This window comes from Mobula birostris, chromosome 1 (genome assembly GCF_030028105.1).
Source record: "Mobula birostris isolate sMobBir1 chromosome 1, sMobBir1.hap1, whole genome shotgun sequence".
In the NCBI taxonomy this organism is placed as follows: domain Eukaryota; kingdom Metazoa; phylum Chordata; class Chondrichthyes; order Myliobatiformes; family Myliobatidae; genus Mobula; species Mobula birostris.
In genome coordinates, this window is record NC_092370.1 from 7,062,678 (window position 1) to 7,076,386 (window position 13,709).

Genomic DNA, 13,709 nt, shown 5'->3' on the forward strand with positions numbered 1-13,709 from the left:
TGATAGCCTGCTGCACCTGCAAAGCAACCTTTTGTCATTCATGCACAAGCACTCCCAAGTCCCTCTGCACAGCAGCGTGCTGCAATATTTTACCATTTAAATAATAATCTGCTCTTTCATTTTTCCTTCCAAAGTGGATGACCTCATATTTACCAACAGTGTACTCCATCTTCCAGACCCTTGCCCACTCACTTAACTTATCTATATCTCTCTGCAGACTCTCCGTATCTTGTGCGCAATTAGCTTTTCCACTCAATTTAGTATCATCAGCAATCTTAGATACACTATACTTGGTCCCCTCTTCCAGATCTTAGATAAGGAAACGTACATTAGAGGGCACTACGGTAGTGTAGTGGTTAGTGCTATTACATCTTGGGGCATTCCAGAGTTTGGAGTTCAATTCCAACACCATCTGTGAGGAGTTTGTACGTTTGTTCTATCTGTGACAGTGTGGGTGCTTCAGTTTCCTCCCACAGTCCAAAGATGTACTGGTTAGTAGGTTAATAAGTCATTGTAAATTGTCCTGTGAATTGGTTTGGGTAAGTGGGTGGGTTACTGGGTGGCATATCTCAGTGAGCCAGAAGGGCCTATTCTGTGCTGTATCTCTAAATAAAAATAAAGTACTGGCCAGTTTTTTGATATTGATAATATTGGCTTTGTGACTCAATATTTGCAAGTTAAATTTGTATTGTTTTAATTGTGAATAATTTAATCACACGGTTCCTTGTAAATAGACTTTGTAGAATCAGTGTGGTACAGGGATTACTTGCCTCATCATCTACATGCCAGGCAAAGGTTGCTCAGTTAATTCCACATCCCGGCTCTTGGTCCTCATGACCACATAGACTAGGATCCAGGACATCACTGTACCCCTCAAACTTGTGTCATTCTGTATCATTGAGGCTGATCTCATGGTAATCTCACCTGATACCTGTGACAACCTTTCACAACCTTGCTTACCAAGAATATATTTTAATTTATCCTTTCATTTCTTTATCTATCTACCTGTCTGCCTATCTAGCCATCTACCTGGCTATCTAACTATCTACCTATCCTGATGAAGGGTCTTGGCCTGAAACGTCGACTGTTTACTTTTTTTCATAGATGCTGCCTAGCCTGTTGAATTCTTCCAGCATTTTGTGTGTGTTGCTTGGATTTCCAGCATCTGCAGAATTTCTCATGTCTAACTATCTAGTGATCTGTATGTTTGGCTGCCTGCCTGACTGGCGACCTGCCTGCCTGCCTGACTGGCGACCTGCCTGCCTGCCTGGCGATCTGTCTGGTGACCTGCCTGGCTGCCTGGCGACCTACCTGCCTGCCTGTCTGCCTGGCGACCTGCCTGCCTGCCTGTCTGCCTGGCGACCTGCCTGCCTGCCTGTCTGCCTGGCGACCTGCCTGCCTGCCTGTCTGCCTGGCGACCTACCTGCCTGTCTGCCTGGCGACCTACCTGCCTGCCTGCCTGGCGACCTGCCTGCCTGGCTGGCTGCCTGGCGACCTGCCTGCCTGCCTGGCTGGCTGCCTGGCGACCTGCCTGCCTGGCTGGCTGCCTGCCTGTCCGGTGACCCGTCTCCCTAGTGATTTATTTAGCAAAATAGGGCGGAGTAGGCCCTTCTGGCCCTTTGAGCCATGCCACTCCAATAGTCCCCGACCACCCTGATTTCACCCTAACCTAATCACGGACCATTTACAGTGACCAGTTAGCCTCTCCAGTATGTCTTTTGGACTGTGGGAGGAAACCAAAGGACCCGGAGGAAACCCACACATTCCATGGGGAGGACACACAGAGACTCCTTACAGAATGGCACCAGAATTAAACTCTGGAAGTTCCTCTCATAAGTGGATGACGATTATTTTTCAGCAATGATCCCTGGTTTATCATTCAACCCCAATCTTGCAGCCGGCGCTGGAAGGTGTTGCAGTTGCCATTCGGCTGTCATATTGTTCCTTGACAACATTACACATGGTGTGGATAGAGTGGTGTTGATGGATATACCCCCTGTACTTGCCAGAAGGCTGCAGTCTGAAAGGTTTTTGAGAGAAAATAAAATCTCTTAGCATCAGACGTGCTGTGTTAGTGTGCTGGCAGGAAACAGTGCATAATTTTCTGCAATGTGACTGCATAGGTTTCCTCCGGGTGCTCTGGTTTCCTCCCACATTCCAAAGGTGTAGATTAATTGTCACATGAGTGTAATTGGGCAGATTGGGCTTGTTGGCTTGGAAAGGCCTGTTACCTTGTTTGGGTCTCTCAATAAAAGAAAAGTGAAAATAAGTTCCACAATTGTCAGATAAATGGTGTGCAATTGATCTGTTGTCCTGTGGAAATTCCTGTCCTTGTAATGCTAACAATTGAATCATTGGATGCGATGTGGATCTGGGTTTAATATTTCAACTCACTGATTAATATTGCTCCCCCGGCAATGTCATGTGAACAAGGAATCAGTTCAGTGTTGAGGTGAGTGAAGTTAGCCACACCTGGTTCAGGAGCCTGATGGTTGAGGGTTAATAACTGTTCCTGAACCTGGTGGTGAGGGACCTGAGGCTCCTGTTTCTCCTTCCCAATGGCAGCAGTGAGAAGAGAGCATAATCTGGATGGTGGGGATCCTTGATGATGGATGCTGCTTTCTTGTGGCAGCACTCCTTGTAGATGAGCTCAAAGGTGGAGATGGGCTTTGCCTATGATGGACTGGGCTGTGGCCATCACTTTTTTGGATTTTCCATTCAAGGGCATTGGTGTTTCCATACCAGGCTGTAATGCAATCAGTCAATATACTCTCCACTGCACATAATAGAAGTTTGTTAAAGTTTTAGATGACAAACTTTTAAGAAAGTAGAGGCACAGCCATACTTCTTTGAAATGGTACTTGCCTGCTGGTCCCGCACAATGCCGCCGTATATTGACAAGCCATCTTTTGCTAGGGACAACGTTGAAGCCCCACTCTCAGAAAAGAAGTTTAGTTATAATGAAATCTGAGTGAGGCTTGAACATTCTGCTTCGCATCCTCAGCTTACGTGTTCCCGTGACAGTTATGGATGTTGTCTCAGTTGACAGCTGAGCCTACATCATCCCATAGCATTTTGTGGATTGATGTCAACAAATGTACGGAGAAATATGGTAGCTTTTAACACACAGTTAGGATTGCAATTGCTCAATAATTGATCTGGTGCACGTTTCCCTAGCGTCTCAGGTTTTCAATGTCACGAGTATAATCTCAAGCTTTGACAGTTTTTTGCTTACAAAATCTGTGCTCCAACTTTAGGTCAGACTGCGTAGGAATTCTTACAAATTGCGGAGATCACAGTAAATTTCCAGCTGGACAAACTGCCGAAACCATCTGCAATCAATTATCCCCAAATGATGACCACAAGAATTGCATCCCGCTGAAAAATTACCTTGGTATGTTTGCTGCACAATCATTGAGCGGTTATGGTTATTTCCAATTTTTTTCTTTGAAAAGTAGGTGTTGAGAAGCGAAGGATCAATTTAGATTTAATGTAAGTACATTGTGACATCCTTGGGATGTCTCAAAGAACCAAGTTACCAAGCACCAAGTTACATTTTGAATTGCTTTTCCTTTAGATGTGTACTTTATTCACACAATTTACAAATATTAAGCATTCATAGGCCATCATTGACAGCACAAAACATTGTTCCATTACATCAGGTTGATCTCAGTCTTTCCCTCATGGATTCCATGTACGAGAAGTGCTGGTCCTCGAGATTCCAGGCCCTGGGTGTGCATTGTTGAGAGGGTTTTAATCTTGACCCTGACCCTGCACACTGTTTCTTGATGTTGCACTGAGTTGCAGTGTGTCTCTTGCAATGCAGTAACCTAGCGAGCTCCTTGCTGTGACAGACGTAATCTTTCCGCAGCAGTTGTTTCAGTGTGCACCATGAGAACCACGCATGCAGTCTCTGATGTTGTGTAGCAGCCACTTGTGAAGGTAGCAAGGTCATGTGCACAGTAAATGAGGTAAATAACTACTTCTTTTTGGTGGTAGTGATTAAAGGATGTACAATCAGTGGCCACTGAGTGTATATTCATGGTCTTCTGCTGCTGTAGCCCATCCACTTCAAGGTTCAATGTGTTGAGATAGTGATGTACAGAAGAGATCATTTGTACTGTACCCTACAATATTTAATCTATGCTCTTTATTTTGATTTTATTTAATTATTGAGGGACAGTACAGAATTGGCCCTTCTGGCCCCTTGAGCTTCACCACCCAGCAAGTCCCCAGTTTAACTGTAGCCTAATCACAGGACAATTACAATGCCCAATGAACCTACCAACTGGTACATCTTTGAACTGTGGGTGGAAACTGGAGCACCCGGAGGAAACCCACACGGTCACGGAGAGAACGTACAGACTCCTTACAGATAGCAGCAGGAATCAAACCCGGGTTGCTGGTATTGTAATCCAATCACAAACAAGAGCAAATCGGCAGATGCTGGAAATCCAAACAACAACACACACAAAATGCCGGAGGAACTCAGCAGGCCAGGCAGCACCCACGGGAAAGAGCGTATCTGTGTGTAATTCATTTGTAGATTTTACTCTAAGTTATTGTGTGTCATGTGTACACCTGTGCTTTACACTCTGGCCTAGAGAAGCATTGTCTTGTTTGACGGTATACATGTATATAGTTAAATGACAATAAACTTGACTTGAGTTGACTTCTACACATGACTATTGTGGCATGTGTTTATTTGTGTGACTGTCGTCTTCCTGTCGGTTTGACCCGGTCTGACCATTCTCCTCTGACCTCTCATTATCAAGGTATTTTTGCCCACAGAACTGCCGCTCACTGGACCTCTTCCTATAGATGCTGCCTGGCCTGCTGCGTTCACCAGCATGTTTTGTGTGTGTTGCTCACTGGATGTTTTTTGTTTTCTGCACCATTCTCTGTAAACAGCAGAGACGGTTGTGCATGAAAATCCCAGGGATCAGCAGTTTCTGAGAACTGAAACCAGCCTGTCTGGCACCAACAGTCATTCATATTTCTTCACCATTCTCGTGTTTGGTCTGAAAAACAACTGAATCTCTTGACATGTCTGCATGCTTTTATCCATTGCGTTGCTGTTGAATGATTGCATTAATGAGCAGGTGTACAGGTGCAACTTATAAAGTGGGCACTGAGTGTATATTGACAAGAACACTCAGATTTAATACTCTTTGATTAATGGTAGAGGGTCATAGAATTCTACATCTTCTGTTTCTAGATGCCTTTCATGTAGTTAAACAACCTCGGCACAAATGCGTAATGTGGTGATGCGTAATGTTTTCCACATTCAAAGGGGGAAGTATTAAGACAAGTGAATGGAATTAATGAGGCACATTCTCAGGAGATGGGAAAGAGAAGTTGATGACAAAAATATGAATAAAGATTAACAAACAATGCTGAAAGAACTCAGCAGGTCAGGCAGCATCCCTGAGGGTGCGGGGGAATATATGTTTGCTAATGGTGGAGTAATAGACTAGTCTATTGAATATGGTGGACAGTAGGATGAATGGTGAGGACAATGAGAATTCTTTCCTTGTTTTGCCTGAGGAGGGTTGGGGGGGGGGAAGTGAGTGATGTGTTTGAAAGTTCTGTCAAAGGGAAAATTAAGGAAAATGGAAGGCACCTCAAAAACAAGACTAACTCCAACGTCATCATAAAACTTGCTGATCAGGATGGTGTTATTGGGGTTTGGCAAAGTTCAAGTTTAATTGTCATTCATCCATACAGGAACAGAGCCAAATGAAACAGCATTCCTCCAGGGCCACGTTGCAAAACGTATTGCCTACAGCACACTGCACACGGCACATATCACGTATGGTTATGATTTCATAAAAACATAGTCACAAAGAAAATAAAATATAGCCCAAGTCTTTAAGTGGCAAGACTGTAGATTGTTCTGGTCCAGCTTGTTTATCCACCAATCAGACACTGGATGGCCAAACATCAGCTTTCAGATAGCTCCCCATACATCTCTCTGATGCTGCCATTGAATCACAGACCATTAAATCTTCTAGAAACATTGTTGCTGCCTGCTCGTGACCCATGTAATATATTTCCTGTTGCCATGAATTTAATCTCTCTTCCTTTGTCCTGTTCTATTCCACTCGTCTTTATCATTGATGATCATACTACATGAGGTTGTTCCGAAGGTCCTGTACTACTATCTTAAATCAAGGCTGAACTCCTTCAGTCATTGCTGCCTGGTAGCAGAACTTACTCTTGCATTGAACAACTTCTTCAATTGCACCCAGTTCCTTCAAGTCAAAGTTAAAGTCAAGAGAACTTGCATGTGCCAAAGCTGTCAGACCCTATGTAGAATATGTGAATCAGTCCATATTTCGGTTTCTTTAGCCACTACCCTATCTATTTCTCCACAATAGTGATGACTGTCCTCCTTTAAGATTCTGGTACGTGTTGTTATTTGCCTGAGCTACTCTGAAAGAATTTACTAAACTCATGACCTTGACCACTAAGATTAATTTGGGATTAATGTGGATTTTTGAATGAAAAGATTAACATTTGAGGAGCATTGGATGGCTCTGGCCAGTACTCACTGCAGCTTAGAAGAAAAAGGATGGAGGGTGGGGAGAATCTAATTGAAATTTACTGAATATTGAAAGGCTGTAAGAGATGGCACCTGGAGAGTTTGTCCGCCATTTTGTTGTCCCCCATTAATACCTCTCCAGCATTGTATTCCAGCGGTCCAATATCGACTCTTGCCTCTCTTTTACACTTTATGTATCTGAAAAATCTTTTGGTATCTGTAGAAGTTTTTGAGTGTTTTAGGTGGCAAACCAAATCTCCTCAAACTCTGAATGAAATATAGCCGCTGTCTTGCCTTCTTTATAGCTGTATCGATATATTGGGACCAGGTTAGAGCCTCACAGATCTTGACACCCAGGAAATGAAATTGCTCACTCTCTCTGCTTCTGATCCCTCTGAGGATTGATTCATGTTCCCTCATCTTACCTTTCCTGAAGTCCACAGTCCACAATTTGGTCTTACTGATGTTAAGTGCAAGGTTCTTGCTGCGACACCACTCAGTTAGCTGGCATATCTCACTCCTGTACGCCCTCTCGTCTCCATCTGAGATTCTGCCAACAGTGGCTGTATCATCAGCAAATTTATAGATGGCATTTGAGCTATGCCTAGTCCCACAGTCATGGATATAGAGAGGAGTAGAGCACACATACTTGAGTTGCGCCAGTGATGATCGTCATTGGCGAGGAGCTATTACCAATCCGCACAGACTGCGGTCTCCTGGATCCAATTGCAGAGGGAGGTTCTGTAGCTTATCGATCAGGACTGTAGGAATGATAGAGCTATAGTCAATGAACAGCATCCTGACAAAGGTGTTTGTATTGTCCAGGTGATCTAGGACCTTAGGGATATAGGAGCAGAAATATGCCATTCAGTCCATTGAGTCTCCTCTGCCATTCCATCATGGCTAATTAATTATCCCTCCTAACCCCATTCTCCTGGCTTCTCCCCATAACCTTCAACGCCCTATTAATCACAAAGTTATTAATCTCCGCTTTAAATACACCCATTGACTCGGCCTCTGCATCCGTCAATGGAAATGCATTCTGCAGATTCATGACCTTCTGGCTCAAGAAATTCCTCCTCATCTCCGTTCTAAAGTTGCAAAGTAGAGTAATAGTTGTACCTTAAACATAACTTTATACAGGATATAATAAATACAAGAGATTCTGCAGATGCTGGAAATCCAGAGCAACACACACAAAATGCTGGAGGAACTCAGCAGGTCAGGCAGTTTCTATACTGAGGAATAAACAGTCAACATTTCGGGCCTAGACCCTTCATCAGGACTCAAAAGTAAGAAAGCGCTTATCCCTTAAAGTGGAAGAAGTGCTACACCCACCTGTTCATCTTAAAATGAACGTAGTGTGCCGCGTTGTGGCACATCAGGCAGCATTTTACGAGGCTGAGTTGCTCGCTTGGTGTTCAACCCAGCACCGATGAAAAGTGTGCAAGTGGCCAGCTGGATTTGAACCAAGGACTACTCGCCTCATAGTCCAGTGCTAATGCCACTATACTGTTGGCAGCTAAACAGTAAACATTAAACAGCTCTCTGTCCTTGTGATGAGACCTTGGTGGTGGCAGGGTAGTCTCACAGTCTGTGTTGCACTTTATACAGGATGACATTTTAATTCTAATTTTCCAGTGATATATTTGAAAAATATTAGCTATATAGTGCTTGGAGTCACCCTCAAGTCATGAGTACCATTTATCATGTTAAAAATTGTGTTTTAATCATGGAACTGTTGTGATTTGATTTGTACATCACGTACAAAATAACATGCTGGATGCCAAAATCCAGTTTCAACTGGTGCACTGATTTTGTGTTTGTGGGTAAATTTGGAATACTTCCAAGATTTAATCTTAATCTGTCAAATAGATGACAAAATTTGGTAGGTATTTCTCAGCCATTTTTCCATTACCTGTTTTTGACAGCTCCTAGTCCATTCCACAGTACTGTGGCAGAGGTGATACATCCATGTAATCCAAACGCCTGTCCCAACAACTATGTGTGTGAAGTAAATCGAAAGGGTTGCCAGGCTGGACAAGATTGTCTTCCCTATTTGTGTGTCCCAGGTGAGTAGTTCCAGTGAGAAAGGTAAAATGGTTCCTTTCTTCAGTTCTAGTTTTGGAAGATGACTCTCGCGTACAATGTCAATATCGCTAAAAAAACAAAAATATTGTCATTATCTAATGAATATTTATGGGAATTTTGTATGTCAATTATCTCCTGTACTTCATTGATTGCAGAGTACCTTGGGTTATGCTGAAGTTTAGTGCATGTAAATCTTCTGGACCTCCGTGCTATGCTGCTGTATGACTCTTTAACCTGTTGACCTAAGCTTTGAAAGCAGTGGCTTTGGAGAATGTCAAAGTATATTTGTGATCCTCTAAAATAGATTCAAGGCTTAAAGTAAATGTATTATTGAAGTACGTATATCACCATGTGCAACCCTGAGATTTATATTGTCACAAGCAATTTCAGTAAATTCAAGAAACACAATAGAATCAGTGAAAGATAGCATCAACAAACAATGTGCAAAACAACAAACTGTGCAAATACAGAAAGTGTTTGTGGGTACTACTTGGTCTGAGAAGAATCTAAATTAATTTTGAAAGGACATGAAAAGATATGTGGTTGGACTGTCAAGACGACCACATCAAAGACTATTGAACAAAATTACTGTGTGTGGGATTATGGTAATTTGCTGACATGGATTGAGAATTGATTCAGGGATTGAAATCAAGGGGTCAGTTTCAGTTATGGAGGCTGTGATTACTGGGGTGCCACAGGAACTGGGCAAACAGTGTCTTGATCATTCTTGCCAGAGTATTCGACTTTTATTTAGCATTACTCAACATCAATGGATTGCAATGAAGGTTCACCAGGTTGATTCCCAGGATATTAAAGGTGGTTCGTAGACAGGGTCTTTGTTCTCTTGAGATAGAAAAATGAGCTCCCAATCTGGCAAAGCTGGCAGAGAGATTGTCAGGACTGACTGACTGACCAGCTGACTTGGATTAACAGTTTGAGGAGATTTGGTATGTTACCAAAGACTCTAGCAAATTTCTACAGATGTACCATGGAGAGCATTCTGACTGGTTGCATCACTATCTGGTGTGGAGACTGAACAATTGCATAAAAGAAATTTGCAAATTCCTCATACTGATTTCAATTTGGGGCCTCCTTTCAAGATTTTCTGTTCAATGAGCAAACCTGCTTGATTAGAATGCTAGAATTTAGACTGCATACTGGTTTTCTTCCCCAAAGTCTCTGCGAAAATGGGCAAAGCAGAACTGAGCAAGACCATCCTAAAATCTGGAACTTTGCATGTGAATCCACTTATTGTACAGGTTTCCCCCGCCATCCGAAGGTAGTGCTTTCCTATGAAACAGTTCGTAAGCCGAAATGTCGTAAAGCGAAGAAGCAATTACCATTTATTTATATGGGAAAATATTGTGAGCATTCGCAGACCCAAAAATAACCTACCAAATCATGCCAAATAACACATAAAACCTAAAATAACAGTAACATATAGTAAAAGCAGGAATGATATGATAAATACACAGCCTATATAAAGTAGAAATACTTCACTACAACAATTGCCTGCACAGATCTCCGTAGCGAAAATCTCACGCAAGCGCTGTTGGCATAAACGCGCTCTCCAGTAACCTTTAAACTATGAAGCTGCCAAATCTACCAAATAACACGTAAAAATACACAGCCTATATAAAGTAGAAATAATGTATGTACAGTGTAGTATCACTTACCGGAATTGGGAAGACATCAAGCACACTGATGATGGTGTGTTAGACTGAGTCGTTGCAGGCTGCGTGATGCAGTGGCCCCCACCCTCTGGGCTGCCGACCGGATATATTGCCGCAAAGCACGCAGGGGTAGCTGGGAGGCACACAGCAGATCGTTAAGAAAAAAGCCAAAATAAACGTGCTAATTAATTAGGTGCTGCCCAGCACGTAAATGTCGGCACAGATCAGAGGGGATTGCCAATTGCATCGGCACTGACCGGGCCGACAATTACATGCTAGGCAGCACCTAATTAATTAGCATGTTTATTTCGGCTTTTTTCTTAAAGATGTGCTGTGTGCCTCCTGGCTACCACTGCATTCTCCGCGAATCGGTACAGTAACTGTCCGGGGCCTGGGGGTTGGGGTGGTGGGACACGGGGGTGTCATCTCATCGTCGATCAGGGCAGGAGCTCATCTTCTCCTATGACTGCCTGCCTCGATATCGAAGGTCGAGGTTCGTCGTCTGCTGTGGCTGATGTGGAAGGCTTGCTTGACTGCTGAGCCTCGAGCATTTTTATATCATACAGTTCTTTGTAAGGACTCAAAACATCCTCCAAATATCCCCTAAACCTACGTACCCTTTCAAAATTAAAGTCGTACTTTATCATTGCAGCGAAAATCTCACATAGTTGCTTCACTTTCTGCATTCGGTTGAATTCAGTTTGGATTGTTATTCTTTCCTCTTCCAATTGCATCAGCTCTTCATCTATCAGTTCTTGGTCATGGGATGCCAAAACCTCTTCAACATCATCTTCGTCAACTTCCACAAGCCAAACTCACTTTGTCCTTGCGTCGTTCACCACGATTGAAATGCTTAATTATGTCTAGTTTTACCGTAAGTGTAACACCCTTACGAGCTCTTTCAGGCTTTTCCGACACCATAGAACTCACCTTGCAAACGGCTGCTCACAGGCTCGTGTTTAAGCAATGTTGTTCCGAATCCGGGGGCGAGCGGCTGCTCGGGGCGCGCTGCCTTTTATCGTGCGCTGCCTTTCTTCGTAACAGTGAAAACACCTTCTGAGAGCGAAAACAGGGTACTAATGTAGGTCTTTCGTAACAGTGAGGTTTTGTAAAGCAAACGTTCGAAAAGCGGGGGATACCTGTATTTAGTGCTCCCGGTGCAGCCTCCTCTTCAGTAGTGAGACCTGACGCTGAGTAGGGGACTGCTTTGTCGAGCATTTTTGCTCAGTTCGCTGACACAACCAGGATCTCCTGGTGGCCAGCTATTTTAATTCCTCTTCCCATTCCTACACTGACATGTCCCTCTATGGCTTGTTCCACTACCACGTTGAGGCCAGACACAGATTGGAGGAGCAACACCTCATATTGCATTCTGGTCATCTCCATCTTGACATCGTCAATATCGATTTCCCTAACTTTGGTTAACTACTCACCTATCCTGCTCACCGGGATTCACCTGTCACCCGCCAGCTCACATCTACGAAGGAGCTGGCTGAGTTTACAACCCTCTGTAGCTTTTTTCCGATCCTGTGCATTGACTCCTCCGTACCGGATGATATGCAATCAATCAGAACGCTCGCCACAGTGCATCTGTAGAAATATGCCAGAGTCTTTGGTGACATACCAAGACTCCTCAAACTCTGAATGAGATGTGGCTGCTGGCGTGACTTCTTAGTAATTGCATCCGTATGTTTGGCCCAGAGATGTTGACACCCGGGACCTAGGTGCTGCTCACCCTTTCCACTGCTGACCCCTCGATGACTTCCCCTTCCTGAAGTCCACAATCAGTTTCTTGTGTTTCCTGACGTTGAGTACAAGGTTGTTGTTGGGACACCACTCGACCAGTTGTGGCTATCCCTCAAGGTCGAGGATGATGGTCTTTGTTCTGTTGATCTACTTATGGGCTCTCACGTGGCTTATCTCACTCCTGTTTGCCGCCCTCTCCTTTGCTGTGCTGTAACTGCTATAGGTTTCAGTATATTTTCAAATACAGCATCAAACAAGCTCTCATTTGAAATTTTAAGTTTATTTCATGAACGGTGTTTATTACTGTCTACATTAAATAGGGTGTTTTGCTTTGTTAAAGGATGCAAGCTGGGGGAAGCTTCGGATTTCCTGGTGCGGCAAGGCACCGTCATTCAGCTACCTGTCACGAGCGGAGAAATGGGTTGTTACAGAGTGTGCACGTGTGGCCCAAGTGGACGGCTGGAAAACTGTTTGGAGATGCCCTGTATTGATGTGCAAAAGACTTGCATAGTTGGAGGCCAGAGGAAAAGTATGTTTTTAAAAAAGTGTGTATTATTTAGTACTTGTAAAAAATATATATTAAGTATAAGCCTTGTGATTTTGAAATATTACATTAATTTCCTCGGGATTAATAAATAGCTCTTGACCTGGGACTTGTTAAGCTCAAGCACTCCCAGCAAGCTGGGCTGAAGTTATGAATGTCCATGTTACTTTTACGATTTATTTTGTGAACAGCACTAACCAGTATTTCTCTTGCTTCTAAACTACAGTATCAGAGTCTGCTTTATGTATAATTCCAATGGAAAAGAATGAAAATTTAAACCGTTGATTTGGACGTTGATGGCATTTAACCAATTTGCTGTTTTTAAATTGTATTCAGATGCTTGAAGAGCATTTGTTAAAGTTTCATAATTTCCACAAACTGCTACAAAATTCTACCAGCTCCTTCCTTTTAGCATTTTGAACATAGGCCATAGAGCATTATGTCACAGTACAGGCCCTTTGGCCCACAATGTTGTGCTAATCTTAATTAAAGGTCAGTCTAATTCTTCCCTCCTGCATAACCCTTCATTTTTCCGTCATGCATTGCCTATCCCAGAGTTTCTTAAATGCCGGTAATGTACCTGCCTCTACCACCATCCCTGGCAGGGCGTTCCCTGCATCCACCACTCGGTGTTTAAAAAAAAGCCTTAAAATTATGCCCCTTGCCTTGGGCAAAAGTTGCTGGCTGTTCATTTGATCTGTGCCTCTTATTATCTTATAGACCTTTATCAAGTCACCTCTCAACCTCATTTGCTCCAAAGAGTGAGCTTGAGCTCACTCGTCTTTGCTCAGAAGACATGCTCTCTAGTCCTAGTAGAGTCCTGGTAAACTTCCTCTGCACAATCTCTAAAGCATCCCCATCCTTCTCATAATGAGCTGACCAGAACTGAACACAATATTCCAGGTGTGGTCTAACTTGGGCTTTATAGAACTGCAACATTACCTCATGGCTCATGAAATCAAATCCCCAAGCTGTCAAGGCCAACACACCATACACATTCTTAACAACCTTATCAACTGTATTGATAGGAGTTCTCATTTGCAACTCTCTGGTCTACTCTTTCATCCCTTCCAACCACCCTCTGTCAGATGGTAAATCCCCAGGCAACTGC

At 43.3% G+C, this 13,709-nt stretch overlaps 1 protein-coding gene across 6 annotated transcripts in view; it reads left to right on the forward strand.

Annotated features, from left to right (window-relative positions):
• Positions 1–13,709, forward strand: part of reck (reversion-inducing-cysteine-rich protein with kazal motifs) — a 201,477-nt gene that overhangs the window by 140,477 nt on the left and 47,291 nt on the right. For all 6 annotated transcript variants that reach the window (XM_072251980.1, XM_072252007.1, XM_072251989.1 and 3 more), the window contains 3 exons: positions 3,258–3,394; positions 8,476–8,616; positions 12,395–12,583. In XM_072251980.1, coding sequence (XP_072108081.1) covers positions 3,258–3,394; positions 8,476–8,616; positions 12,395–12,583 — 467 coding nt within the window. The remainder of the gene's footprint in view (positions 1–3,257; positions 3,395–8,475; positions 8,617–12,394; positions 12,584–13,709) is intronic.